At 31.2% G+C, this 24057-nt stretch overlaps 3 protein-coding genes across 9 annotated transcripts; all 3 read right to left on the bottom strand.

Annotated features, from left to right (window-relative positions):
• Window positions 1-2399: 2399 nt before the first annotated feature.
• On the bottom strand, window positions 2400-3891 carry LOC129293304 (uncharacterized). Its single transcript, XM_054931188.1, has one exon. The coding sequence runs from the start codon at window positions 3655-3657 to the stop codon at window positions 2923-2925; it is 735 nt and encodes a 244-aa protein (XP_054787163.1). The 5' UTR covers window positions 3658-3891; the 3' UTR covers window positions 2400-2922.
• A 2050-nt stretch (window positions 3892-5941) lies between these two features.
• LOC129293016 (uncharacterized) lies at window positions 5942-13428 on the bottom strand. Of its 6 annotated transcripts, none has more exons than XM_054930806.1 (12): window positions 13289-13426; window positions 12979-13086; window positions 12675-12891; window positions 12170-12393; window positions 11716-11852; window positions 11481-11525; window positions 11338-11391; window positions 10678-10782; window positions 9925-10128; window positions 8625-8710; window positions 6807-7789; window positions 5942-6684 (listed from the first exon to the last, which is right to left on the bottom strand). In XM_054930806.1, the coding sequence occupies exons 4-12, from the start codon at window positions 12348-12350 to the stop codon at window positions 6437-6439; spliced, it is 2043 nt and encodes a 680-aa protein (XP_054786781.1). In that variant the 5' UTR covers window positions 12351-12393; window positions 12675-12891; window positions 12979-13086; window positions 13289-13426; the 3' UTR covers window positions 5942-6436. The 6 variants fall into 6 exon arrangements, with proteins under 6 accessions (XP_054786781.1, XP_054786780.1, XP_054786776.1 ...); XM_054930805.1 differs by having other exon boundaries at window positions 13188-13326; XM_054930801.1 differs by lacking the exon at window positions 12675-12891.
• Window positions 13429-18261: 4833 nt separating this feature from the next.
• On the bottom strand, window positions 18262-23773 carry LOC129293412 (kinesin-like protein KIN-10C). 2 transcript variants are annotated; one of them, XM_054931359.1, is made up of 18 exons: window positions 23381-23773; window positions 22426-22591; window positions 22110-22310; window positions 21790-21979; window positions 21496-21701; window positions 21130-21377; window positions 20987-21029; window positions 20591-20641; window positions 20447-20494; window positions 20162-20212; window positions 20039-20089; window positions 19676-19772; window positions 19277-19578; window positions 19137-19183; window positions 18966-18987; window positions 18817-18885; window positions 18639-18677; window positions 18262-18525 (listed from the first exon to the last, which is right to left on the bottom strand). In XM_054931359.1, the coding sequence occupies exons 1-18, from the start codon at window positions 23602-23604 to the stop codon at window positions 18475-18477; spliced, it is 2106 nt and encodes a 701-aa protein (XP_054787334.1). In that variant the 5' UTR covers window positions 23605-23773; the 3' UTR covers window positions 18262-18474. The 2 variants fall into 2 exon arrangements, with proteins under 2 accessions (XP_054787334.1, XP_054787335.1); XM_054931360.1 differs by lacking the exon at window positions 23381-23773 and adding an exon at window positions 22829-22959.
• Window positions 23774-24057: the final 284 nt, after the last annotated feature.

The following is a 24057-nucleotide window of genomic DNA, read 5'->3' as shown; positions in this document are numbered from 1 at the left end:
TTTATATTTTCATTTAATTTTTAATTAAATTTTTATAATTTATTTTATTTTAATTAAATTCTTATAATTTATTTAATTAAATTTTTTAATTTTTAAAAATTAAAATCCTTACATTTTTTATTTTTCCTTAAAAAAGAAAATTAAAATTTTTTATATTTTTTAAATAATTATATGAATTTAAAATTAATTATATATTTTTTATAACTCATAATTTATATAATTAGATTGTCTTTTAAGTATTTTTTTATACATCTAAAATTTTTATAAAAAATTATAAAAAGTGGATTTAATCAAAATTTTTTCAATTTTAGCTAAAAATATTAAATTAAATTTTTTGTAAACTTCAATTGTATTTTTATTTTGTAAAATTTGATAATTCATTATTTATTTTAACCTTCAAGAGTTCAATATATACAATAGATAAAATTATAAGAGTTTCATTAAATAAAATAAATTATAGAAATTTAATTTAAAATTAAATGAAATTGTAAATATCTGCAAGTATATTTTTAAAAAATAATTTTAAAAATATTTTGTTATCTTAAACTATAAAACAATAAAAATAAAGTTTTTCAAAATAGAAGACAACGAAAATAAAGGCTCCTAAAATATTAAAAAATAAAAATAAAATTTTATTAAAAGAAAATATATCTACATCTCTTTACATTTTCACCTAATTTTTAGTTAAATTTTTATAATTTATTTTATTTTAATTGAATCCTTATAGTTTAATCAATTAAAATTTTTAATCTCAAACAATTAAAATCCTTACATTTTTTATTTTTCCTTTAAAAAAAATTAAAAAATTTTATATTTTTTAAATGATTATACAACTTATAAATTAATTATACAATTTTTATAACGCAAAATTTATATAATTAAGTTGCTTTTAAATATTTTTTATACGTGTAAAATTTTCAGAAAAAATTATAATAAACATATAAAAAGTGGATTAAATTAAATTTTCTTTTCTTAATTTTAACTAAAAGTATTAAATTAAATTTTCTACAAACTTCAAAAGTATTTTTTATTTTGTAAAATTTAATAATTTATTACTAATTTTAACATTTAAGTAGTCAATAGATGAAATTATAAAAATTTGATTAAAATAAAATAAACCATAAAAATTTAATTTAAAATTAAGTAAAATTGTAACAACTTGTAAGTATATTTTTTTAAAATAATTTTAAAAATATTTTGTTATCTTAAAATATAAAACAATAAAATTAAAGTTTTCCAAAATATAAGACAACAAAAATAAGGGCTCCCAAAATATAAGAAAAATAAAAATATAATTTTACTAAGAAAAAACATATCTCTAAGTCCTTAAATTTTTACTTAATTTTTAATTAAATTCTTATAGTTTATTTTATTTTAATTGAGCTCTTATAGTTTAACTAATTAAAGTTTTTAGTCTCCAAAAATTAAAATCCTTAAATTTTTTATTTTTTATTTTAAAAAAACAATTAAGAACTTATTATATAACTTTAAAATTAATTACATAATTTTTATAGCTCAAAATTTATGTAATTAGGTTGTCTTTTAAATTATATATATATATATATATAATTTTCATAAAAAATTATAATAAAAGAATAAAAAAGTGAATTAAATCAATTGTTTTTTCAATTTTGGCTAAAAGTATTAACCAAACTCAAAAAGTATTTTTTTATAAAATTTTTAATAATTTATTATTAATTTTAACCTTCAGGCCAATATATATAATAGATAAAATTATAAAGGTTTGATTAAAATAAAATAAATTGTAAGAATCTAATTTAAAATTGAATAAAACTTTAAAAACCAAGTACATTTTTCCTTTTATTAATAATATTTTTTTTAATATTATCTTTCAATTATAAATTCAAAAGTATATCAAAGTAAAAGTATTTTTAGAGTATACTGAAAAAATAAATTTATAAATTATTATTATTGAACTTATAATTTGGACGAAAGTAGTAAGACAAGGATAATCTCGTTGTAAAATATAATGGTAAGTTATTAAAAAAACCACATGATAATCATATTAAAAGTTATATTTGCAAATCCATTAAAAAAGTTTATCATCCAAATCTAATATTAAAATTTTTCAGGGGCAGATGTCATGTCCGGTGAGTTTATTTTTTGAAAGAATTATGTATAAATCCCACTCAAGTTGTCATTAAAAGCTGTCATTCTCTCAGGCTAAATTATTACAATTGTCAATGAATTTAAGAATAATTAATTATCTAGATTTTAAAGTAATTCTCTCTTAATTTTTTCAAGGGAAGATGTCCCATGAGCTTTTTTTTTTCCCCTCGGTGACAGAAGTCACATTTTTGGAGCCACATGGCAGATGTTCGAATTCAATTAATTATTCCGAAACTTCCTCACTAATACTGTGCTAGAAGATGCATCAATAGTTCATAATATATTTTTTTTTAATATCAATATATTAAAAAGATGATAATGAGAATTAATACAGATGGAGCGTTGAGCGTAGCGAGAGGCTAGCTATCGTTGTAAGGGACCAAGACCAAGTTCAAATCACCAAACACTTGTGTCCTTTCTCTATCCTCCTTTGTAATAAGAATTCAGTTACCCAATGGAGCATATGCGTAAAACCTGAACCAAAGTTGATGCTGTTGATTCTTATTCCACAGAAATATCTACCTATCTTATCCGCCCATATCCTCCTTTTTTCTGGTACATTGATGCCAGCCACATCAATCTCAAATGGTATTGGAGGATCGAAACATATCTTCATGTCTTTGCATAGATCAAACACACATTTCATTGTTCCCTTCATCAATCCTCGACATTGCCATTATTTTCAATTAAAAGTAAATAAATTAAATATTTATGTACATGACGCTACATCATAGGCCACCAAGCAAATTTTGGGCCACAAAGACCTGATCTCACACAAGGACTCTAATTCAATCACACTTTCTCCTTATGCCCCGAGTAATACATCTGGAAGACTTTAGGCAGATAAACAGGCAAAAGAAACCCAAACAGATTAAAACACCAGAACGCCATATTAGCCACAGCAAGAACCCTACCCACCATGACTCTCGTATCAGACCCACTCTGCTGTGCTTCAGCCTTGTAGAACTCAGTCCTGAGCCAATCCACAATGGTGAAGAGCCTCCTAGAGTTATACATCACAGGCACAAAAGCCCTGCTCGGAGGCGAGAACCCCCCTGTGAACACTATCCCTTCCATGAAGATCTGACTTGCCAGGAGAAACAAATGAGGTGAAGCAGCCTTTATTCCTTCCTTATCACCCTCATAGGTGCCCTCCAATATGTAGGCTATTGGGCCGTAGAGTCCAACGATTGCCCCTATGTTGATGTACAGACGAAGCAGCTTGTTCTTAGGATTGAAGATTTGGGGGTAAGTGGCGTTGGGTTTTGAAGGGAAGGCTACTTTGGAGATGAAGAAGAGGTATATGAAGGAGAAGATGAGGAAGGACAAGTCCTCGAGGCTTACCATTCCACTCGAGGCTAGGATTACAATCACTGCCAGCGAATTGAGTTGAGGGAAAGACAGGAACGTGGACTTCATATTGGGGGGTTTCAGGGAATGATTAGGTTCTTGGTGTTCTTCGTGAATAGCTTCTTGCTCTTTCGGGAAGGTGATATCAGACCCAGTTGGACCAACCCCGCCTGACATTTTTTTTTCCCCTGTGAAAATCGAGACCACGATGAAGGGTAATTGAGGGAACTAGGGTTTTTCTCTGGTTCTGAAAAGAGATAATTGCAGAGAAGATTAACAACCTATCAGAAGGTTATACTGAAGAAACTTGATTAGAATGAGGAAAAAGAGTAGTGTAGAGGAAAGTGAAGGAGGCAGGGGGAAAAAAAAAAAAAAAACTGAAATTGGGGGTGACAAGAGGGAGATAATGTTACAGGATATATGTGGTGAAGGGGAGGGACAGGTGGAACGTGGTGCGAGGTAAATGTGACAGGTGTCGTGGGTTCAGATATATCGGTAGGTTTACTTGTGACATTTGTCCTCTCACTTGGCTTGCTACGTGTTCAGCGTTTTTTGTATCAACTAATGGCTCACAAGTGTTCGATATTTTATTATGATCTGAATTTGACAATATATATAATGCTCTAAATTCTGATATCCGGTGTTCCTTTTTTATTCACAGAAGAAATGAGCCTTGGTGTTTCTTTTCCAATCATACTGAGTATTCATGTACAGCATAAAAGTAAAGAACGATAATCCTTTTTTCTTTTTGCCATTGTAAAGAACGATAATCATTGATCATAAATTCAATTCAAAATATGTATAAAATAATTCATATTAACAATCAAAGTTCAACTATGAAATGTTATACCTCAAATATTTTTTTATCTCTGTCGAAGAATATGTGTGTATGTAAAGTGCATCACTTGAATGAGCAATAATCATGATTTTTTTGAAAAAAAATAATTATTGTGGGACCCTAACAAAAAAAAAGGTGTCACACCCATAATAAAAAATATTTGTGAATTTGAGACTCATGATAAAAGATAGTATAAAACCTAATATTCTTTGTAGAGGAAGGAGATATACTTATCATTTATTGCTTATATTTTATATATGTATAAGATAATTAATTGTATTATAAAAAATAAATTTAAATAATAAATTATAAAATAGAATTTTTTATTGCAATGAAATTATGAACTTAATTTATATAAATTATAAAAAAATATGTGTATAATTTAATGAATAATTTTTATTGTTTCAAATCTTAACTCACATTAAATAACAAATTTTACATAAAATAATTTTTAAATTTTATTTTTAAAATATACAAGATAATAAATTATAAAATAAATAAATTTATATGGGATGAACACTGGCTTATTTTTTTAAAAAAAAAAACTGTAAGTTGAAGAATCATGTGTAGCTTGTAGTAAAAATGATATGTAAAAAACCTATAATGTGTTGATTATATTTTTTTTATATGTATAAGATAATATATGATAGATAAAAATATAAAAATAAATAAAAATTTTAAAAATAAATTTTTTATCATTTAAATTTTAATTTATGAGTGAATAACACATTTTAGAATAATAAATTATTCTTTACAATTTTAACATACATAGAGTGACAAATTTTTTATATAATTTTTTTAATATTTATGGGATATGTTATTAATGTTTTCAATATGTGCATGGGTAAAAAAAATTAAAAAATTAATTCATATATTAATTTTTGGTAGGTAACACGTAAATTTTAAATTTTAATTTATAAAATAGAATTATTTTTTTTTACGTGCATTCTGATATTCCAAGTTTTTAACCCAAACTAATCCGATTGTTAATTGAGGGCACCTTTTTGGAGGTATAAAATAAAAAGTTTGAAAACAAAAATTGTACTTTCTACGTGCACTTTTTAAACTTTTCTTAATTTAATTTTTTTTTTACCATGCAATACATATAATTGATAAATAATACTACCATCAATCCGCAATCATATTCTATAAGCAATTCCATTTGATAAGTTTTTTTGCATGAAAAATTCTACCCTTTAATATATATTTTTAATTGAGGAAAAAATTACATATAAAATAAAAATCATCTTTTAAATATACGTTTAATAAAGGTAACTTGAATTTTTTTTTTAACAAAACTAAATATTTAACTATGTCTCCTTAATTTTAATGAGATACCCCCCTTATATATTAATAAAAAATTCTTTATATATCAATATGAATCGATCATATTTTTAAATTTTTAAACATTTAATCCATATTTTTTGGGTATAAATTTTTTTTTTTTGCAAGTAGGCCAATTTACCCTTAACAAAATATGTTATTTTGATTTTGAGTATACAAAAATAAATTGTTTTTTATTTTTATCTTTTAAATATTAAAGTATCGATGCACGGGAATAAATCTAGTTGGAGAGAATGTGGCCTTAATAATCCACACTGAAACTTCAGAAGGACAATGACAAGTCACAAAACTGGGGAGGGGATCTCTATATTATCTCAAAAATAGAATTATTACATGAATTTAGACAATTTTACCAAAAAGGGAAAGGATAAATTAAATTTTGAAGATTATGTCCAGGGGGAAACACCTATGTGAAAAAAAAAAAAAACGAAGAAAGAAAGAAAGAACGAACCCTAGTAACTCAACAGATTGATTACACAAAAAATTGGTAATAACCAGGCAAGGTAGAAGTACTTGCCTTCTCAATCTCCTATGCCATAAAAGTAAAACCGCAAGGAGAAAGGGCTTAAATGCACAATCTCCTATGATATTGCCATCTTCTGAAGGGGAAGGACGGAATGTAAAAAGACTTTCCGGCAATACTTACCTTCAATTTTCTGACAGATGACCATCAGTAAAACTGGAACCTCAGCGAGGAAATTAACGGCGAGAAATCAAACAGCAAATCTTTATCTGTATGACGAACTAATCCACTTTCTTCCTTCTTCCTGCCTATCAAGTAGCTGTTCTTTGTTTGGGAATGTACTTTATCTTAACACCGTTTCCGGGCTTCATTCTGATTTTGGATTTAAATGAGGTTGCGGGCAGCCGAATCTCTGCACTTGCAAGAATGCAGCATTTGTCAATATTTGAAGATTGGCATGCAGCTAGTTCACAATCTTGTACCTCCATGCACCTAGGAGGTTCAGAGTCCGGTGAAAGAACCAATTTCACATGGTTTGACAAAATAGCTTTTTTCCATCCTGCATGATAATTGTACTAGATTAAATCAAAGAATGTGAAAACCAGGCCAATTATTTGGTCAGTGTTTTAGTGGAGTAGAAGAACAAAGAAAAATGGGTAGGTAGCAAGTAGCAAAGCTTACTTTCTGCAAGAAAGGCTTTGGCAGCTTGACTGGAATACCGCAAGTTTCCTGGACCAACTTGACCCTCTAGATGGAAGGAATTATTCTCAAAACTATCACTATTATCCAAGTCACATGGCCTCAGAGAATTTTGATCGGCCAAATTTTGATCATCTATTGCATGAGCTTCTGGACCAGCACTGTGAAGTGGTGATGAATATTTAGTTCCATGATGAGTAACTGGCCTCCAAAGTTTAACAGCCTTAACTGTTAATCGATTGTTACTGATCTGTCCAGAATCAGGTTTGACTGGCTTCTCCTGAGCATTCCTATTGTTCGTTAAATTCCCTCCCATGCGGTCCTCTCCAGACGCTACCAGATTATCCTCTGATTGGCTGCTATTTCCAAGAGTAACAGATATTGATCCAATTAAAACTTCACGGTTTTTACCCTCATCTGGTTCTTTCTCTAGTCTGGCTTTTGAATGTACCCCAATAATACTTTGCTTGGGCTTTCGGCTCCATACTTTGTTACCATTAAGCATGGAATTAGCCTTTTGTTCGCGGTGGGTCCCATACTTTTGGATGACTCCAGGCTTGGAAATTTGAGAGTTATGATTTGCATGAAAACCATTAGCTACAGCCCATTGTGGTTTTGGTTGAGCAACCACAAGGTGTTGACAAGCATGTCCTTGGGATGTCTCTTGTTCAATGTTCTGATCAGTGCCACAACCATACAATGACAGAGAACCCCCATCCATGACTTCATTAGCGTCTGTGCAATGGAAGAGCACAGGTAGTGAAGGACCATGGCCTGTAAATGTATCTGGATTAAGTTCTCCAGAGTCACATGTATCCAAAAATGCTTCTGCTAATGAACTGTCCGCTGCTGAACTGCTACCAGTCTTTTTCCTTTCTGCCTCATCCTCAAGCTTTTGCCCCCTAGCCTTTTGTTCCTTTTGCCTAAGCTTTTTCTGGCGTTTCCTCTCCAAGATCTCAGCTTGTCTGTAAACAGTAGAGTACATAATGAAACAACTCAGCTTGTCTATAAACCGTAGAGTACATAATTAAACAAAGTGTCCTATAACATAAATGACAAGTTTTCAAGAAAAAAGATTTTTTTTATTCATATCTTGTTATATATTTGGTAAACAAACAAATATCTGAACAGAAGATAAATTTACCATCATCTAAATTAATTTGTTGCAATGTGAAGTTCAGTTTGCAGGGATGGACTGGTGTATATGCAAACAATATGCAACGTAATTTTGTGCTGCTTGGTGACGTCCCCAAGCTTTTTAGTCCACTATTTTTCACTCACTCATAAAGTGGTTTATTTCTCTCCTGAAGTAAGGGCCTATAAGTGTAACCCCTCGTAGAATTGTTTTATTAATGGTTTCTTCATAGCGATACTATTTCTTTTGTTCTGATAAACTTCCTTGATGGTTGATTCACCACTGGGGAAAAAATAAACTGAGGCTCCATCATATATTTCATTAAACCAAAATAATTATTTTTAAAAGCAGGGAACAATAAAGCACCTATAACTCAATCAAGAAGTTAAACACCAAAAGAGAAGAAAATAAAAGGATAGACTAACAAATTGTATTATCCTGGCAGTTGCATACCACCAAACCTCCCCCACATTTCAAAGAAGAGACAAGAATCAAAAGACGATACCCTTACAATATTGCTCCAGAACCTAAAACTCAAACTAAGCATCAAGCCTTACTAATGGCTGATCATTGAGAACTAACTTCAAGTAATAAACACATATACACAACATAACAGGTGAAATCACAGTGAAAGCTGGTAAAAAAACTTAAAACGCTTCAGGTACCTTTTCTGAGCAGCTTCTTCCTCCTCCACTAGCAGTTTCTGGCATCTTAATGCTTCAGCTTCCTTGTCAGCAAGCCATGCTGTTACCTAAGTGAAAGGGAATTCATAATCAATCATAAGATAACTGGAAAAATTCAGAAGCTTCACAGAGTAAATTAATTACAATCAAGGACTGAGATTGATAAATTTATTATTTTTCAAATTTCTTACAATAGAGGCGAGGTGGATGTTTGTCTATGGTTATGTGCAAATTTACACCATGACCTCAAATTTCACAGGCACCTCTCTTTCCATCAAAACCAAATCTTGCCACTTAATATTAGCCACATACAAGGCTCGATTACCAAAATGAGAAATTACATTTGAATTGCAATGCTTGTGAGCAGCCCTAAAGACTGAGAGTTTCTCCCAGTAAAAATGTATCATCAAATCAAATAAAATAAGAAAGAAAATCTGATGGAATGACTGCTTCATTTACAGGCATACATTTAAAATGCACTGCCTCCAGTTCATAATATAAGATTCTTTTGACAATCACACAATTTTAAAAAAAAAAAAAGATTAACTTAGTTAATGGTCTAGAATTTTTTTTTTTTTAAGTTATCTTATCATTCCAAATCTAGCCTTAATTAAAGCTATTAACCTCTGTCATAAAGTCAAAGATGATATTCCCAATAAATTGAGTTATAATTGCATGAAAGACATTTTGGAAATATATCATAAATACTTCACTAAATCCCCCTCCTTGACCCCCCCAGGGGGGGTTTTGATATCCAGCAACAGCTGAAAGCAGATATTATAAAAAAAATACTTATCCAATATCATTCATGAACAATCTATCAATTATTAATTATTCAGGAATTATCTACATATCATGCACATCTAAACAAACAGTTAGTTGCCCTTCTAAGGCCTTCCATTGAAAGTGCTCTTTTGAAGTTAAATACATAAAGCACCTCATAGGCAAGTGAGAGTGAGGACAAAAGGAGGGAAAGAAGTTACTCCATTTGTTAAAAAATGTAAGGCATTTTTTGAGAATTTAAATTTTAAAAAATGTAAAGCATTTTTAATATTTCAAGGTGTAATTAATGTGTTTTTTTTTTTTTCAAAAGTGCCCCTAACAAACAAATCTCTTTATATTTATTTTAAAGTGAAAGACCCTATTAAATAGGGGCCAATATGAAAAGATGGTGTTAATTTGAAGACAATTAATTACTTTATTGAAGGATATGATTCAGTTAAAAATGCCTTACATTTTTTAACGAAGGAAGTATATGAAAACAGAGGGCAAAAGAAATTACCAATTTCTGTTCTAGCAAGAAACTAGTACAAGCAACTAGGTTTTTTGGTTCAAGGCCAATCTTTCCTGGCTCTCCATCAAAAATATATTTTTGCATAGACACTGCTGCCCCACATAAAAATGTTTTTTCACTGGCACTATCAAGGATACTGAACAACTCCTTGGAAGATATAGAAAGAATGGAAGATCTTGCTTGAACAATATCCTGCAAACAATTCGATTATAAAACATTAATGAACAAAGAAAATGTTAAAATTAAAATTAGAAAATATATGTGTAAATGTGTGCGTGCATCCATGTAAATGTGTATTCAGCATGTAGAGAACTGTTCAAGCAAAACTCCTAATCGATTCAGAGTTTATGTTTCTTGGGTGTTTAAGTGCATCATTATCAAGAATATTGGAGTTTATCATTATTCAAGAGTCTTAATTATCCTTTGTCATTATCTTTAGGAGTTTATAATTGAGGTTTGAAGTCAATCTGCATTGTCATGTTATTATAAATTAAAAGGAATGGGGCTGCCACCATGTGTGAGAGTTCCACCTCCGTGAAAGCCTCCTCATCCACCATGTTTATATTCTTATATTAAATTAAACAGAGCATAAAGTGTAAGTTATATATAATATAAAAACTAATAAGCCAATCTCTTTATAAACCATGAAAAGTGTGATTCCTTTCTCAAATTGCATACAATACACAGGATCTATACTAGTTAGAAAATATAGTTTATAAACTAGACAATGAGGCTTCATACCAAAAGGGCAGAACCAGCCTTCAGATAATTCTGTGGAAGTGAAGAAAATCCTTGTTTCCGAACAAGAGTCGTCAGCGCTTTTAACATAGAAGACCCTGGAACTTCCTAGAAAACATTGTCAATAAGAAAAAGCAAGATACAAAAACTAAAGAAATTGGAAAAGTATAAAACAATTAAATAGAGAAACTAAAAGAGATATGATGCATATCTATCTTTTATTTTTTGCTATTAAAATACTCAATCTGCATCTGGAGTTCTTATTCATTTACTAGTGTGGACATATTGACCTCTTCAAGAATATTCTTAATGAAAAAAAATATATGATTAAGAATATTTCTAGAGAGAACAAATGACGGCCAAGGCATTTTAGAATTCACTTTCACGATTGAAAGGAAGCTACGGTCTTCCAAACAAACAAGAATAGTTTTCGATCTAATATAGAAATTAGAAAGAACTGTAAACAAATGCAGCTAACAAAACTAACATAAACATAGGATACAGGAAAAAAAATATGCACAGGAATGTACTGCTTGAACAAAGAAACGAGATCCATTTTCACTCCATATGTTTGACATATCAGCAGTTTCATATGCAGGTGGACTCATTTAAATAACTTCATGTTACAAATAAAATATTATGTAAAGAGCAAAAATATAATACCTCCAGCATTACATTCTTGAATGATACAACTTCTTTTGCCTCTTCTACTGATAGCTACACAAATCATGTATATATAAGCTCATCAAAACAAGTTTTTTTTACAATTAAAGGAAGCATCACAAGGATTAAAAAAAAAAAATTACCTTATCCCAATATGCTCCTAACAGATCTCTATTTTTTGTAGAATCCTACAATATGCAAACAACACAAAAATAAGGATCAGAAATATGCTGTTCTTTCATCCAGTTAACTTGAAAGAATATAAAACTGACAAAAACAACAAAATTGGACTAATTATATATAGATGTTTGATTAAATTCTTAACATATGAAGGAAACCTTATCAATCTTGACTATATTCATAACATATAAAGGAAACCTTATCAATCTTTTTCAACCGATGGTAAACACGTATATGTCTTCTATAATTAATTGTAGACAAGAATTCTCGGGAACACTTTTCACACTTCTGCAACTGAACCTTCAGAGGAGAGAGCAAAGGCCAGCCTGGCGGTTCTGTCAAATAAGTGAGCAGTAAAATCAGAATAAGTAAATTTTGAAATACATGCACCAGTACAGGGCGCCAGAACTAAGTATGACGCATTCCACATATCACTCCATGCCAGCCTGGAAGAAGCAAGGGCAAAGACGGGGATAGCCTCAAGAGTATAAACTGCTGCATTTTTTTGCAAAAACATTACATAGACAAGGTTGACACATTCCTTGATGCAATACACATTAAATGTATACAAATTGCGCTCAGTTGTGTGCTTTTGAAATTGTACCCCCGAAAAAATGATTATTTTTTGAACCTGAAAGATATCAGCAAATACCTTGCTGATCTAACGCATGAAGTAATTGTATCCACTGGACTGGACTGTCACTAGCCCTTGGAACAGAAAGAAAAGGTTCTCTGCCAATTGCCTTTCTGATTATGGTATCTAAGGAGTCATTTCCATCCTCTGCTTTCATGACATCTGAAGTACCAAAAACCTTGTGTTTTTCAACTGGCATCTACCTGCGCCAAAGCTTATCCAAGCACCTCCACAAGAGTCCACTGCACATAGCATAAAAATAGAACATGTAAAAATGAGACTGCACCTAAATATAAGACATACAGAGAGAGAGAGAAAAGAAACCAAAAATGAACAACTATGAACACTTTCATATTTGATAAATCAAAATATAAGTGATCTTACGAGTGAGGTATGAATAATCAAAATGAACAAATACAAGTGAGGCATAGACACAGAGAGCAAATAGAAACAACATGCCATAAACAGCTAGACTAATGCTAGAATCAAAACATTGCCCCTGAACGAATAATTATGATCTTACAGAAACAAGGAAACAGCACAATGCAAGTCGCCCTCACTTTCCTGCTTCCCTTGAATATAGACCTAAAAACTAAAGCGCACGCCGGATAGCACGGATCTCCAAGATATCTCGGTACATACCAACTCAGATGGAAACACAAAGGAAAAAGAGCCAAGAACTGAATCCTTCATCCATTCTAAGAATCAAACTCTTCAGACAGACTAGGCTTTGTGAAATTCTGGCAAATTGAAATTTTAGATCTACAAACTACATTTAAACATAAAGATGCCAATCTATATATCACAACAACAATAAAACAGCATACCTAAATGATTCTCATAGCATTTTTGCCAATAGAATCCAGCTGACGATAATAAGAAATGACACAGTATTGAACACAGTAAACACGATCTTTCACAATTCCCTCCTCATCCTAAAAAGGAAATTAAAAACGAACATCATATATTCATTCTTCTCTTCCCTCCTCAAGTAGAACAAAAGTTTAACTGGTAGGAGAACATGATTAAAACAAACCAAGAACAAAGGACACCGAAAAACATGATCGGCGATCGAGTATGATATCCAATAGGCCAATACTCTTGAGAAACTAAGAAGTGCGATAGTAGATCACGCACCAAAAAGGGAATACGATAAAAAGATCCCCTCTAGGCAGAGGAGATTCTCCGACGCTGAGGAAACACAAGCGGCGGCAACGAGATTCAGAGTGTTTAGATGGAAGGAAAACGGACGACAAAATGCGAGCAAGAGAGTGATCGACCGAGAAGGTTCGGGAAGAAAATAAAGAATATAAATGTTAACGAAAACGGTGGAACGCAGAGATGAGTTGTAACAAAATTCGAAGGCTGGCCAATGTAGAAGAGGAAGAAGCCTCTCTCCTCTGTAGTAGGGGTTCACGATCGCAAAAGCTCATACACGCGCTCATGTCACGCGTGACTAAGGTGGATTTTTTTTTTTTTTTGGGCTAAAGACTGCGATCACGTTTGGCATAGGAAGGAACAAATGAAATGAATTAAAAAAATTAATTTAAAAATAAATTATTTTTTATAATAAATATAATAAAATTATTAATATATATTATAAATATGAAAATCATTACATTCATTAATAATTTCATAAATTATAATTTTTAATTTTATAAAATAAATTATCCACTTTTTTTATAAATGTAGTTTGCTATTCTTTTTAATTATTTCATCTTTATATTTATTTTTTAAATTTAATTTATTTTATTTCTATTTAATAATTAAATGTGACCTAAAGTTTGACAGAATTTTTTGGAAAAAGAATTATTTTAGCTATAATACTTTCAATTTTAATTTGAAAGCTAGTTTTGATTTTCAAATTTCTAATTTGTTAATTAAATTAAAAAATTTATATTTGATTTTTATATGATTTATCTTAAAATTTCAGTACTGAAAAGGTGATAAATATTTTTGAGAGGATCGCAAATAAATTACATTAAAATAAACAGATAATGAATGTAATTACTTTGCATAAATTTTATTTTTTCAAAATTACATTTCTAACCCTAGGTAGAATAATTAAAAGTATAATAGCTGGCAATACTTAAATTAAAGTTGCTAATATAAGAAGTGTGTTTGTTAGTTTAGTCATGCAACAAGATGTTGACCAAAAAAAGAAGTAAGACATTTCTTATATTAACAACTTCAATTTAATGATTAACCGTCTTAGCTTAATAATTAACACCCTCAATATAAATATTAACAATACAATCGGTCATAATTTTAATTTAGTTAGGCAATATAACTATGCCTCTTATGTTAACAATTTTACATGTGTTTTTAATGACTTGAATTTAGATTTTAAGAAAACTTTTTACTTGCTTTAGATCATAATATACTTCATTTATAATTAGCTGATTCACAATTTATGAATAATGTTAGTTAAAATATTAAATTCTTAAAAATATCTATATCTTTTCATTTATACCCTATATAAAAGCTTGATAATAATAATTAAAATTTAAATGCATGATATTTTTAACAAAAGTAATAAATGAAGTAGGGGTATAGTTAAAAAAATAAATATAAAAGTTATTCAATGTTTTATATTGTGGACCATGTAAGATTTTTAAAAGTTGTCTTATATTATAGTCCAAAGGGACTATTACCTTGTGAAGGTCAGAAGCATAATTTTTCAGAAAAAAAAATATTGCGGCGAATAAGTTCCCATAAACTTTAGAGTAATAAGGCTTTTGCATATATAATTCATGTTATAAGAGAAAACCAAACAAATAACCTAACATTTATTATGTTTTGCATTATGACTAATTTATTATATTTGTTAATGATATGCTGTTATATACAAATGATAAACCCCTGGTAAATTTTTAAATTTTTAATGATATATACTCTATGTGTCAATAATAAATATCTTGTATATTAATGTAAATTAACCATATTCCTAAATTTTTAAAAATTTAATCTATATTTTTTGAGTATATTTTTTTTTTAACTAGTGAGCCAATTTGTCGTAGAGTAATTACTCAAACTTCATATCATTATTTCGTCTCTTGCCTATTTTGAGGATTCATTTGTCATTTTCTCAAAATGTTTATAGTATAATAATTAACTAAGTCATTTTAATATTTTTTCCATTATTTTAATATTTTAAACTTGAAAAAACTTATATAGTGAAACTAGTTATTTAAATTAAATGACGACATATAGATATTTTATATATTATGTATTTTATAATAAATTTTTATTATTAATATATACAATTCAGATGTTTTAATTTAATTAGATAAAGGAATGTTAAATATATAAGATTAAGAGAAAATTTTAGATAATTAATTTTGTGTACTTTAACATGCTTAACTTTCTTTTTTGGGTGAAACATACGTAGCTTCTAACACTAAGATCTACAAAGATACGAAGTTGAGCTTACTTATATATATATATATATATATATATTTCATGTCTAAGTTCTAACGCTAAGATTTACGAAGATACGAAGTTGAGCTTACTTTTATTTATATATATATATATATATAAATATATATTTCATGCCTAAGTAGGTGCTAGGCCCAATCTGTTTTGAAAGAAAGACAAAAGAATAAATGAAATATCTCATTTATTAAATATGATTAACATTTTAAATTTAAGATAATTAAGAGATTAACTCCAAAAGAAGATTGCCAAGTTTGTAATTTAAAAAAATGAGATCCTAAATTTTCATCATTTAAAATTGATTAACATTATTTATTAAACTGTTATTCAAAGTAAAATAAAGTTACGCAAGCATAGAATACCTTATAGAAGTGAAATGAGTCAAAACCATTTGAAAAACATCAAAGGCTGAATAATAGAGTAGTGTGCCATGACTCATGCACAATGCGTTATGGCTTCTCACTCTTTGTGCCACACATCATGTTGCATGTTCGTAATAGCATTTATGTTGTTATTTGATAGTAAATTTGGGTAACTTTTGTTAAGGTAGTAGAGGTTGGAGGTTCGAGTTTGGGGAGGTTCCAAAAGACCCCCGTGAGTGTGGGGTGAGGAATAACCACTGTACCACCAGTGGGAAAGCTGGCAATCATGTAGTGACATGTGTGTTGTCCAACGTTAGAAAAAGACCCTAAAGAGGCAGTGGTGACCCAAAGGGCTGTTACATCTAAGCCTCTATAGCTTTTTTTTCTGCACCAAAGTTAGAACCTATAAAATATTAAAAAAGAGGAGTGAATTTAGTCCCTCAATAATCAAGGTACGTTTACCCTATACAGTTGTATATCAATTGAACAAATACACATAACTGCAGTTGATTTTCTCAAAACATAAGTACTATCACATGTAACACGAAATTGTCATTCCTCATTTAACTCATTTTCATAATTTTCATCTCAAGTCACATGGTACGTTACCACAAAACACACAGACATGTAATAATGACCCAATTTATTATCACGACTTACCATAAATTTAAACAATCATGTGACACATCATATAAACATATATGCATGATCAAACTATCCTTATACCCTTAATATTTCCTCCGATTGAAATCATAAGTTATAATATCAAATAGGACTCTATTTTTGTGCCTGAACTACTGAAGTTCATTAATTGTGAGGTGTGACCCGACCAAAAATCACATGACTCACTTTTGAACCATCGTTTCCCCTACTCTTGAATCTTTAAGGTTTCATATAAATAGGTATGGACCTATAACTTATATAGATTGAAAAATCTTCATCCTCATTCAAATCCTAATTCAAATTTTTGAGAAAATGGAAGAGAAAGGAAGGAAAGGGTTTAGGAACCTTACCTTAGGTGATTTAAAGCTTCAAACCCTCTTAAATTCATTCCAAAATCGTGCCCTAGCAAAGCTCTATTCATTCTCTTTGTTTTTCTCTCCTACTCCTTTGTTTTTTGACATTGATTTGTGACTAAATTCTACAAAATGTGTACTATACGTCGTGATGCTTGTCCCCACATGCCGTAGCATATAATATAAAGAAGGGTCTTCATGTATTATGGCTTTGTGCGCGTATAGCACAGAGGCTTTCTTCTTTTGTTTTTCATTTATTTTGATGTCCAAGTGACACCATTTCACTTTTGATCCAAATTTATAATTGAAATCACACAAAAAACACTTATTAATCCCCTTTAACCACATATCACATAATTCCCACTTATTTATGCTTGGTTACTTAATTGTGAAGAGTTTAATTTTTAGGACATTACAATAAATTAATGATAGTTAGGTTGCAAAATGATTTGTAAATATCAATTCAAATAGTTATAAATAAAAATTGTTATTACAATCTAAGAGTTACTTTTGATATTTAAATGCTATTTACAATTAAAACTATTGGATTTATAATTATTTAGATTAAAGTTTTCAACTTATTTTTTAAAATAAAAAAATTATCGAGAATTTAACTATTATTAATTCAATGTCCTGGACCTAATTATCATTCTCCCACATTTCTTCTCCCTTACTTCCCTTTTCGATGGGACCCCTTGTTAATATTAATATATGTATGTATGTATATATGAATCTTGTTAATATATACTATCTCCATTAATATATGAATCTTTTTTAATTAAATCATACCTCTCAATACAATAGTTATTTATCTTCAAAATAACACTATCTTTTCATATTTATCCCTATTTAATATGGTGTTTCACTTTAAAATAAATAGAAAATTATTTATTCATTATTGACAGTTTAAAAAAAATACAATGATTATACCTAAAAAAATTAAAAATACATTACATTTTTAATATTCAATCTCTTAAAAAATGCTTCAAATTTTGTAACAAAGGGAGTATCTTTTGTTCTTGACAAGGTAGATGTAAATCTTAATTTCCTTTTTTTTTTTCACCAATGTAGAGCTTAATTTTCTTTTTTCTTTTTCTTTTTTTTTAAAAAGGAATTGAACGACATGAAAATTCAAATTTTCATGGTAACAATTTACATGGTTCCCTTTTTCGTGCAGATATTTTTTTAAATATATAAAAAACCAGTGGAATCATCTCTACTATATTTTGATTCAGGATGCATTCTTCTTGTCACCCCACTTTCATGCAGATTTCTTTCGCAAAAGAGAATTGAAAACTAATTTAAATTTCTAGTTGTCTCTAATATCAAATACCAATTATCTCTACTTCGTATGGTAATGTAATAAGGATCATTTTCAAGTTAAATTTTACACAACACAAGGGCAACTTAAGGTTGCCAGTACAAATCTACATGGAAACAAAATACATCACAGAGAAGATGATGATACACATATCAAATGAATTACAGGAAAATTAATCCCAAAAGGCTTTCATGGCTGATTGAAGAGCTCTCCAACTTCCCGTTTCATCATCCCCTTAATCTGGGTTAGTAAGAATAGGCATACCCCCTCTGTTAGATATCAATCCAAAAAAATACAGACAGACTCTGCAATATATGATATATAAAGAAATGTTTCAAGAGAGAGAAAGACACCTGCTTTGCTGAAAGTCCAATGTCCTGTAAATCCTCAAGCTGTTGAAAGAAAAGGTTAGATTGCAATCCCAAAATTATGTCACTTTTATATCAATTTCACCGCCAAGAAATTATCATTGGCAGGGAATATAAGCGGCGTAGAGTTTCTCCCAACAATAAACTGATGCAAGAGACTTACACTCTTGAAAGGTTCAGGAGATTCTTCACGAAGCTCAAGTATGTAGGTCGCTCTTTTCTCACCAATCCCCTGTAAGGAAGAAGAGAAGTCAGTTCATGAGGTGTTAGGAAAATTCATCTTAGCAAATATAAAGGGGAAGCATTCCTGACCTTTAATCTTTTCAATTCTTCCCTGTTTATTTTGACAAAATAAAAAGGAATATCTCAGTTTAGTCGCAGGAGATATGAAATGAGGGGGTAAAATACTTTATGACGATCACCAGAGCACCTCATAACAAAGAAAAGTACGTTCAAGCATTGAATGAATTGTTGTTAACTTACTTGTTAGCAGTGTTTAAGAACCTTAGATATTCATGAACGAGAGAGTTCTGCAATAAAGCACAATTCAAGAATTCAAATGCTCGAGTATCAAAGCAAGCAATTGAGAAAGGGATCAATCGATATGATTTAGATGATCGAACCTTCATTCCAGAACTGCGCGCACTGTATGTTTCCCAAGGACTTTTGGCATTCATGACATTCCATCTATCAGTAGCACCCAGAGTTTGTTCAGTGACGGGAGTTTTTGGTTCCACAATATCTGTAGAAGACACATGATTGTTATGTGATATGATGCTGTCCTGTTCAGGGATCTTCACGCTTAATGGGGTTGAAGATAATAGAAGCTTCAAATTGTTTGACAGTTCACGCAGTTGAGCGCTAATTGGTGGTGATTCACCTTTATTAGCAATGAAACTGTCGTTTTCCTTATCCACAAAATGACCTGTAATGATAAAATAAAAAAATAAAAAATCCATGGGAACATGCAGTTGTGATCAGCTTTTTTTGGTTAATCCAGTCGTCCACTGCGCTCAACCTACCTTCCTGAACTATAGAGTGCGAGGACAATGCTCTCTCATACTTGCCAGAATTAGGGGTATGTTCCTCTCGACGATCCTCGTTTTTCTCAGGGACAACCTATAAAAACACGAGTATTATATTATGCCTTGTTTTTAATTCAAATTAAAGCAAAACGCAAAACCTTGCATCAGTTAAGCAATACTCATTAACTTTGTCCCTATTAAATAGATATATATTTTAATAATATATTTTCTCTCTCCAACATTCAATAAAAGTTAAATGAAGAAATTTATAATAAAAATTTAATGAGATGACCTGTAAATAAGACAAAAAAATTTTTCTCTTTCTATTCTATAAATAAGACCATTGCATCAGTTCAATACCTTTTTTGCCACGGGTTCTGCTTCATACCTAGCATCTGAAACTGAGTCATCCTGCATAGAATGTTCCTATCAACTTCCAGAAAGAACAGGTGCTTGAATAAACTTTGTAAGGTAGTTAATTACATTTTCCAGCACGAGTTCTGTTTGATGCCTCGCATCTGAAACTGAGTCGTCCTGCATTGAATATTCTCATCAATTTTCTTAGACTTTGGACAGAAGAATATTTGGATCAAATTTAGATTCCAGGAGATTAGTCAATAATATTTTCCTCTATGGATCTGAATTTCATGTGATACCCAACATTTACGTATGAATGTATGAATTATCCTACATGAAACACTTCCTCATCAACCTATGATGTCAGATTTCAACTACAGCATGAAGTAAAATGAAATAAAAAAATATTACCAATGATGAAGGCAATAATGCTTCGGTGACAGGTACAATGAATTTTTCCTGCACAAAAGATAATAGTTTTACACGGTAGAACGACACCACTTACAAAGTCCTTATTTATCAATTAGAATGATTTTTTTTTTTTTAAATCTTTACCTCTTCTTGCACTGAAGTTTCTACAGTAGAACTGGTATCTGACAACCTTGCCTGCATTAAAATTGATCAAGACTTCATGAAACTTATTCTTTTACATATTTTTATATTCATATATTATACATATCTCTGACCACTTACAGAATTGATTCTCCTGACTATCTACATGTTCATCAAATTTTCTTTTACATATTATATAATTTTTATTCTTTGCCTCTCCATTTTTTATTCTATTTCCTATGATTGCTTTAGGAGTAGCAATGATGGGACAGAAATGTGGGCTCGGAGAGCATCTCAGAAAGGAGAAGAATATAGTTGGGCCGCCCAATGATTGCAACATTTTCATCTTTATGGCAAATATTTTTGAAATTTCAGAGAAGAAAGGAGAGTAATGGATACCTTTTCAGCTTTAGCGGAATGACATGCTTCATCAAATAATTTCCTTCAATTAACAGGAAAGAAGATTAATTTCCAGACATGAATATTAAGAAAGAGTAACAGCTTAGATTGTTACCAAATGTGCATGAAACTTAACCACAAACCTTCCTTTTACTGCAGATTTTCTCAAATCAGTTTTCTTTTCACATGTATGTGATCTCGAGCCAGTTAGTTTTTTGGCCGTATAAGACACACTCTTGGGCACCTTACTCTTATGAGATGTAAGCATCATCTGGCTTGCAGAATAAATTTCACTTTTCTTTGTAGCATCTACAGTCACTCGATGAATCCCTTGACAAGACCGGGATATTAAGCTTAACATGTAGATAGTGTCTTGGCAAAAAGATGGGTTCTATATTTACAAAATAGATAAAGACCAACACCAAAACTAAATTAGTAATTTAAAAGAAGCAGAAAGATAAGGATCGGAAATTTGAAAGAAAAAAAAAATGCATGATAAGAAAAATTACCATGCAGACAACCATCAAAATTCGGCTAGTCCCTCTCAAAGAGTCCTGTAACATGCGCGTAAGTTTGCTCTCGCGATAAGGAACTCGACTTTCATTGGTGCTCAAAGCGTGACAGACATTTAATAAAGCATATATGGACTTGTTAATTTTATTAGTTTGAGCAAGCCAAAAGCTGTCACAACTCTTCTTCCTGGCATCCTCATAGCCTGATAATAGAAGTGCCAAGCAGGGGCTCAACTTTAAAAATATAATCATAGCCAAGAAAAAAAAAATATCATATATAAAAATTGTAACCTGCCATGTCAACAAAATTCATTTTGCCCACAGAACCAGTTTCTATGCCGTCAGCATCAGAAAAGACATGAACTATTAATCCCACATGGCTTCTACGAGCATAGTCATTTCCCTTTTTCACAGCAGCTTTTCGAGTAGCATAAGCAGTGACGTACGCTTTCTGAAACTCTGCAATGGATTTCACAGGAATCTGCAAAACATTTTTAAGTGCATGAAACTTAACCACAAACTCTCCAAAATTACTTGTATACAGTGCCATTTTTTAAGTTTTCTTTCTTTACGTTTGATGAACTAGCAAGTACCAGTTACCAAATAATTACCTGAGAAAGCCCTTTAAACTGAATACGGCCTCGGTCTTCAAGAACTAAAATGGCCGGTTGTTCTGGATTTAATAAATCAACAGCATGCTCCTGATGATCAACCTCATACAATGATATAGCAATGGATTTGCCATTTTGTTCTGCCATTGAAAGAAAGTCGGCAACAGCAAGCGCTGACAAACCAGGTATCTTAGCAGAACCCTTGAAAAGCAAAGGATTATTAATTGTTAGTACAAACACATACAAAAGAATTTAACAGAAACTAACGATCATGATCTGTTCATGAAAAGATCTAGGGTGAATAACAGAGTCAAACCTGAATTACATGAGTCTTTCCACTGCCTCTTGCTCCATACGCAATAATAGAGCAGTTATGGCCTTCAAAGACAGAAGATATAAGAGGCTTCACGTCTCTTGAATACATCATGTCATTTTCTTCATTTTCCCCATAACAATAGTCCACCCAGTAAGACTCTTTACGACTGCGGCCATAAAGATTAGCTAGTAAGAGATTATTGTTTATTGAGAGCTCAGGGGATGACCATGCATATCTTTCAAAACAATGAGTGAGACATAATGGCTTGCCTACGGCTAGGTGGCAAGGATTTTTTTAATTAGATGGAGCTAGTTGTTGTGCCAAAATTCATCCGCAGCCAAAAAAAAAAAAAAAAACAGTTGGTCATAAAGTAATTATTAAAAATCAACTATGTTAGGCTAACCAAATTGCACATCAGTTAGCTAGATTAGCTCACAGAAACTCCGATATATTCTGCTCCATTGATCAAACTTCAACCCCCGCCTTGTTGCATGGAGGTGGACGGTGATGAAAGGTTATTGAGCATTCCTGGACATCAGACGTAGGCTGTTGCTAATATGATGCGCATTTATTCCAAAAAAAAAAAAACATTCCCAAAGAGATTTCCAATTCAACATTTGAATGGATAATTATATAACCGAATGGGTGATATATTAAAACCTGTGGTTCCAATTCTCATGAATGGCACAATTTGCAAATAACAAACCCTAAATTAAACACCAAATCTCAATTTCAACGTTCGCCATAACCCAAACAGGTGAAAAGAGGTTACATTACTGAACAAGTGATACGTTAAATCCTGTAAATTCCAATTACCGCGATGTGCTCACTTAAAAAATAATAAAGGCCAAATTCAACTCCAAATCTCAATTTCGACGTTGGTCAAGAGCAGTACCCCAAAGAGATGGAAAAGGTTTTATACCTCAACACTGCCCTAAGCTAACTGAAGAAGTACCTGGAAGAATGGTCCCTGAAGGAGATTGCGACTCCCTCTGAACTCTCTCGGGAAGGCTTGTTCACCGAAATCCAGTCCGCCGATCTCAAAGACACACTCTGAGCCTCGGCCTCCGGAAACGCAAAGCCCCTAACCTTTGCCACGACCCGAACCTTTCGACCCGGGTTCGGTCCTGCTTTGTCGGCCTCGGAGCGATCGAATTGCTTTGCATGACTCGAATCCATCGAAGTGAAGACTAGGCTTCCCCAATCAAACAAGATTCACAGACACTCGAACCGTGAAAAAGACTAATGCTGTGCAAAACAGCAAATGAAGGCGGAGAGCGTGCTCTGGAATGTACAGAGTAAGGAACTGATAAGTGCTGTTCGTGCTTTTCTCTCTTTTTTTAATTTATTTCGCTGTCGAAAATATATATATATATACACACACATATTAGTAAATGAGAAGTAGAGGTAGCCGTTGCCCGTTGGGGATTTCAAATTGTTTGGCTCAACTGGACACGGTGGATTCTGCTGTCACAACGATAGCGCTCCTTGTGAACTGCTTCCTTGAAACGCCGGAGAAGCTGTGCGTTTTATTAATGTTTGAGGGTAACCTGGGTCAGAATATGTTACGGTGGCATTCAAACAGTCTACAAAAATATTTAAATAAATTGAGTATATCATATTATTTGTAAT

The sequence above is a fragment of the Prosopis cineraria genome, unplaced genomic scaffold (genome assembly GCF_029017545.1).
Source record: "Prosopis cineraria cultivar Desert tree isolate PC_DT_omini unplaced genomic scaffold, ASM2901754v1 PC14, whole genome shotgun sequence".
NCBI classification, from domain to species: domain Eukaryota; kingdom Viridiplantae; phylum Streptophyta; class Magnoliopsida; order Fabales; family Fabaceae; genus Prosopis; species Prosopis cineraria.
Note: the sequence above shows the minus strand (reverse complement) of the source record. Positions and strands in the feature narration are given on the sequence as shown.

Bases quoted from the DNA above. Each gene is read 5' to 3' on its own strand.
- LOC129293304 (XM_054931188.1), bottom strand. From the start codon at position 3,657: ATGTCAGGCGGGGTTGGTCCAACTGGGTCTGATATCACCTTCCCGAAA.
- LOC129293016 (XM_054930803.1), bottom strand. From the start codon at position 12,350: ATGCCAGTTGAAAAACACAAGGTTTTTGGTACTTCAGATGTCATGAAA. The intron at 11,392-11,480 runs GTAATTTTTTTT...TGATTTGTGTAG, and splicing joins TAGGAGCATATTGGGATAAG to CTATCAGTAGAAGAGGCAAA. The intron at 10,129-10,677 runs GTATGAAGCCTC...AATTGTTTGCAG, and splicing joins AGGCTGGTTCTGCCCTTTTG to GATATTGTTCAAGCAAGATC.
- LOC129293412 (XM_054931359.1), bottom strand. From the start codon at position 23,604: ATGGATTCGAGTCATGCAAAGCAATTCGATCGCTCCGAGGCCGACAAA. The intron at 18,988-19,136 runs GTAAGTTAACAA...CAAAATAAACAG, and splicing joins TTCTTAAACACTGCTAACAA to GGAAGAATTGAAAAGATTAA. The intron at 18,678-18,816 runs GTAAGTCTCTTG...TTCTTTCAACAG, and splicing joins CTCCTGAACCTTTCAAGAGT to CTTGAGGATTTACAGGACAT.